Source organism: Erithacus rubecula (genome assembly GCF_903797595.1).
Source record: "Erithacus rubecula genome assembly, chromosome: 9".
NCBI classification, from domain to species: domain Eukaryota; kingdom Metazoa; phylum Chordata; class Aves; order Passeriformes; family Muscicapidae; genus Erithacus; species Erithacus rubecula.
In genome coordinates, this window is record NC_136660.1 from 15,829,570 (window position 1) to 15,835,569 (window position 6,000).

The following is a 6,000-nucleotide window of genomic DNA, read 5'->3' on the forward strand; positions in this document are numbered from 1 at the left end:
GCTTGCACCCAAATAGCTACCAGAACAAATTACAACTCATTTAATTCCTTTGGTTCCACTTTGTCTGAGGAGTCTCACAAGGACATGCTTGTTTTGTTTAGAAGGCATCCATAGTTCCTCCTGCTGCCTGCCTGTCATACCACCTCACTCAGACCTGCACAATGGCCTGGGTGTCCTTAACTGGATCCTCTGAGCAGCAGATCCATCCAAAGCACATGTGAAGCTTATGACATTTTCCCATCTATTAGAGAGCAGATCTGGGCAGGAACCTTTGTACTATTCCCTTTGAAAAGCTCCAGTGAACTGCTACAACACTCAGCAAAATCCACCCCATAGAGCCAGCACTGCCACCTTCCCTGGCAACTCAACCTTACAGTGCAGTGCTGCCTCAGCTGCCCCTTGATCAGTCATTCAGGAAGCTCCTTGTTTCTTTCTGCTTTATAAAAAGGCAGGAAAGCAGCCAAATTAGGATAAGAAAATCCTGGATGGGTGGAGTTAAGAGCTTGAGCAGCAGAGGAGCTATGGCCCATCACCCAAGCCCTGGTAACTGGACATGTGTCCACACCAACAGCTCAGTGATTGCAGTGCTTTAGGAAGCCACTGCCCTGAGCTGTCCCTGCTGCCTTGCTGCAGGAGATCATTACATCCTCCACTAATGCAAAGGAGCAGAGCATGTGCCAGGCTTTCCACTCCCAGTCTAGCAGAACAACCATGGACAGTCTGCACTCAACCTCAGGGCATGAGCTGCAGGGGTGAGGAGCTGCCAAACTTTCACATCATCACTTGCCAGATTAAACCCATCACAGCCTCTGGGCCACAGCCATTAGCCCATAGGAAATTAGAAAAATTAAAAGAAGATAACAAAAAGAAATAAGTAAAGCACTATAGTTTAAACAGCTTTGGAAATCATGCAAGAGGAGCAGCAGCTTGTCTTCACAACGGGCTAAGAGCCTGCACACAGTCTGCAGCCACAGGAGCCTGTGCCTACAGTGGTGATGGAAGCATCAGCACAAGTCTCACAGTGCCAGCTCTGTTTCACAGACCACCTGTTTCCCCTTGCAAAACATACCAGCCACCTGAGCAATTCACAGCAGGTCTGCAGCCACTGCCCTCTCCTGTCGTGCTTCTCGACAGATCCCGACACTGTCCCACGAGTGGAGGAACTCAGGCCTGAGGGAGTTAAGAAGACTTGTCACTGCTACAGTTCATCAGGAGCAGAGTGATAGACTTCCACACAGGCATTAGACCACAGCCCAGACAGGCCCTCTTGGAGAAACAACTCTATTCACCTTGTTTCACCAACAGAAAAAGATCACTCTTTAATCTTAGCTCAGCTAACCCTTTCAGATGGTGCCTGCAGCAGAGAACACCTGCCCAGCTCCACCAGGTGCTGATGGTCTAGGACAGGAAGGAGAAGACTGTGAATGCAGGGTAGGATCTAACACAGGTCCTTGTGGTACAAGCCTTGTTTGGTTTGTCTTGGAGCTAACTTTAAAAATTGGAACTACTCAGTACACTGAGAGAGCATGGAAGGAGTGTCCTGTTCTCTAAGTGCTCTGCACTTTAGGTAGACACAGCCCCATGGAGAGAAACTGGATCAGAGAGCCTGGAAACACAACCAGTCAGGACACATTGAGAGAACCAGAGTGTCTTTCTTCCACAGAAAACAAGACTGAAACCTGAGAAAGCTGGTAATGGTGCTCAGCAGTGCAGGAGGCTGCAGCAAAGCAGAAGGCCCTTACTGTCCTCCACACGAGCAGACTGGTGAGAAAGGCAGACTCAAACTGAGCCTCAGGTCAGGAAGCCAGAGCAGTGCTGGGCTAGGCTGCCTGGCAGCCCCCACCACAGGCAGCTGTGTGCCAGCACTGCCAGAAACACCAGCCTCTCCTGGGAGGAAAAGGAATCACCTGTGTGACCTCCACATGTCTTGTTCACTCCTTCTCTTCTACAGGAAAGAAGACATTGGAAAAGCATAAAAGGCAAACACTGAGAAGTCAGAAAATAAAGATAATTTCTATGATTGATGCTGCCTGAATTGAATTTACAGGAATAACTCACGCAAAGTTTTTCTGTCCACCACAAGAAGAGGTGCTGATGTAAATGAAGGGAGGCTGTCCTTGGCAGTCCAGGGTCTTTTCTGTGTGCATGCAGAAGTGGAGAGCGAGACAACTTGGGAAATGAGGGGACTGCAGGAGAAAAAAAATAAAAGGTCCTGCAATGAAGACAGGTAAATGGAAGGCCGGGAAAATAATTTTCTGCCACAGGTTGCCTGTTAGGTGTAGAGAAGTCAAATAAAGTAAATGTTCCCTATGTGCTCCTTAAAGAAGCATTCCTCCATCCTTCATGTACTTGATCTGACAGCAGCACCCAGCAGTCACAAGGGCAAGTGAGGCAGCAGAGATGATGGTATAATTTTGAGGAGAAAGCAAGGATAACACATTTTGAGATGGGAAGGCTGAAGCACTGTACCTGTAACTCTCCAAGTCTAAACCATAGGTGTGTCGCTAACAACTAGTTTCACTAGAGAGATCAATTTGTTACCATTTAGAAGCAGAAACAAATACAGTGAAGCATGTTCGGGCTGGATCCCATATTCATTACAAAGACTTAACCTCCACACACACCAAACTATATATCAAATGACAGATGACTTGCTGATCAAGGGAATGTTTTGTGCAGAATATACCCTCTGGAGAGGACTGAGCTGAATTTTGGAAGGAAACCCACCACACTCAGCCTATACAAAGCCAGCTAAACTTGCTGTACCAGGCAGAGAAGCTCTGAAAGACATTACATTGACAGAGCTCGTCTCTGTGAGCAGATACGGCTGCAAGCGCCGCAAAAGCAGGCAGGAGAGAGCTGATAACGAGAGAGGCTATCACCAAGGGACACGGCAACAGCGAGGAGCACATTCGGGGTAAAAGCCCTAACTCAAGAGACCAAGAACACCACACACGAAGAAACACCTTTCTTTTTCCAACTCCTACACCATTAAGAAAACAGGACTTCACACAAAATTATCTATAAATGTAACACAACTAAAAAGGTATCAGTTGCCAGTTTGTCACCAGAGAAGCAATTCACAAGACTACAACATTCTCCAATAGCTAGAACCAAAACGAGTTACACTCACATCAAGAGTACCTCCTAGTTTTTTAAAGAGAAAATCTGGGTCCATATTCTCTTTAAATTAAGGGTACACAACACCTAGGAATGACAGCAGCTCTTTCAGAACTCAAACAGATAAAAAGCAACGAGCTCAGAACGAGCATAGTGCGGTCTGACCAGGGAACGAAAACTCCTAGAAGGGGATGGAGGGAGCAGGGGGAGCTGCCCGGGGAGGATGCGGTACCTTGCCCACGGGCACCGCGCAGCACCGGGATGCCCGGGCTGTGTGCGAGCGCTCCCGGGACACGCACCGCAACTTCGGGCCGGACGGAGCCCGGAACACGTTCCAGCAGCTGCCTAAAGGCTACGAAACCGCACAGAAAACGCACAGAAAAAGCCAAAACGCACGGGGGCGACGGGGGAGGGGGAACCCTCAACCCCAAAACGCAAATCACCGGCTGGCATTTCCCTGGCTCTGCCGACGGGAATCCCGGGAGGGAGCGGGACAGGTGGGGAGCGCTGCGGGAGCGCGAGGCGAGTCACAGAAAGAGCCGGGCACAGCCTCCCAGCCCCGGGCAAGGCGGGCAGCAGAGCCCGGCACCGGGAGCAGCCGGCCCGGAGCGCCGCGGGATGCCCGGGATGCTCCCGCCGCCAGGTGAGCACGGGCACGGCTCGGCCGGGCGGACCCGCGGCACCGAGCAGCGCCTCGCACGGACACCTGTCCGCCGCCGCCGCGCTTCCAAACTTCTTCCAGAGTTGCGGCCAGCCCGCTTCCCTACCGGCTTTGCAAGGGTCGCGGTACTCCATCAGCTCCTCCGCCGTCTCCGGTTCCCCCGGCGCCGAGGCGGCTCCGGGCCGGGGCGCGGGCGCGGCGGGCAGCAGCAGCAGGGAGAGCAGCAGGCGGCGGAGCGGGGCGGCCCCGCGGCCCATGGCGGCGGAGCGGCGGCGCGGCTGCCCCGGGCTGCGGGCACTGCGCGGCGGCCAGCGCGGCCGGGGGGCGCCGCCTGCCACTCACGGGCCAGCAGCCAATCAGCGCCGCGCCCGCGGCCCGGCCCCGCCCCGCCCCGCCCCGCCCGCCGCGCTCGGGGACCGGAGCCGCAGCGGCGAGCGGAGCGTGCATTGAGCATCAGAAATCATCGGTGCTACGGCTGGTTACTACTTACCGCTGTCTAGTGTTGTGTTCCCTCGGTACTTCGGGGGCAGCCAAAGAGAATTAGCTGATGCGCCGCCGGGAGAATCGACGTTTCGCAGCCTCAAAACCCGTGTGTGAGTGGAGTTGTTAGACCGTGGATAGAGAACGAGGGGGAAAAAAACACTCCGAACTAAAGAGCGGGAGAAATTAAACAAGATTGCACTAAACATCAAGATGTGTATTTATTTATACCTCTTGCCTGCTTTTTACAGTAGTTTTCAGGGGCAATTAGGCTGTTTCACTGGAAAATTGGGCTTTGGGATGATCCATATACAGCAAAGCCGGGGAAATCAGGAAGATGGATCACATACAAGGTGCTCAATTGCATCAAAATCCACACCTTAGTATTAGATCTAGTGGTTGTCTGAGCCTGTACAATATCTGGAACGTCTCTAACAGCAGAGCATGGGGTAACACACTGGAAAGCATCATACTTTTAGGGCTGCTGGCTTGATGTGGAGGTAGATCACACAGGCACGATGACTCTGCTGTTTGCAGTGACACGGAAAGGGCAGATGCCCAAAGCCCAGCCATCTCACTGAGTGCTGAATCGTCTTACAAATAACCTCACAAAGGCCAGCCAGGTGCTTCCATGTGAATTCAACACTGCCTAGCAAGGCACTGGTCTGCCAAGATGTTAGGCTGAGGCTGGAGCAGTATTTTCAGGTTGGTCATCTGTGCCCAGGCTGCTCAGCAGACACAGCATTAGGCACAGAGGGTACAGCTGCCATCCTGGTGAGCAGAGCAGAGCTGACAAGGGCACAAGCTCAGTGGGGTGTTCTTGGGGTGAACCTGTATAGCACCATCTCCCTGGGACAAAGCTGCTCCTTCAGCTGTGTGCTTCCAAGCTCCCACAGCAGCATCATCAAGCAGCATTTCCAATACAGCACAGGCTCCAAGCCCTCCCTTCACTCAGACAATCATTTGCCATCCATAAATTTGTCACTTCACTTGCAACCCACAGCAATGAATGATAACTCAGCACGAAAGGGCAGATCATGATTCAGGCATCTCCTCAGCAGTAATGCAGTCTACTGCAAACTGCTCCTGACTGTTGCCCCTGCCTCTCATTTAATATTTAAAATTGTCTTCAAACCTTTACAGAAGCCAAAAAGGCTGCATCAAACTCTGACATAAAGATGCTGGTAATCAGCTCTGCTAATCAAACACACTGGAGTTTCTTACAGCTGGTGTTCAATGAACCAAGGAAGAACTTGGTTTCAGGCAAACTTTATAGCTGGAAAACAGGGAAGTCCTAGAGCAGATTGCCATGAAGGACCAGGGAGTTTCCATCACTCTATGTTTTTGAAGAGGAGTGTACACAAACAGCCATCAAGATTAAACTGAGTAAAGTAACTTTATCAATTTTCTGAATTTTATACTGCCATTTACACACTAACTACTTTTACTTTTTTTGTATTAGGTTTTTGCTTTCTTGGATGTTGTCAGATGGAAGAGCAGTCTCATGGTTATTTTAAAATGAGAAGCTGATCACCTGTCTGTGTTTCAGAACTCCTAGCTTTTTTAGGATGAGCACTAGCTGCTCTTTTCTCTCTGCCAAAAGGTCCTGGCAATACAACTTGCTGAGGGTATGGGAAGCTGGAAAACAAAAGCTTGAACCTTTGTAAGGGTGGTAAACAGCTTCCCTGATCAGCATCATGAATCCTTGTTATCCCTGTGGAAAGCTGGGCTGTCACCCA

The 6,000-nt window shown here is 51.0% G+C and overlaps 1 protein-coding gene across 1 annotated transcript in view; it reads right to left on the bottom strand.

The window, feature by feature from the left end:
* Positions 1-4,038, bottom strand: part of TLL2 (tolloid like 2) — a gene marked incomplete at its 5' end in the record, with an annotated part of 84,430 nt that extends 80,392 nt beyond the window's left edge. Inside the window, one exon of the mRNA XM_079312804.1 lies at positions 3,888-4,038. Within this exon, the coding sequence (XP_079168930.1) occupies positions 3,888-4,038 (151 nt within the window). The remainder of the gene's footprint in view (positions 1-3,887) is intronic.
* Between the last annotated feature and the right edge of the window lie 1,962 nt (positions 4,039-6,000).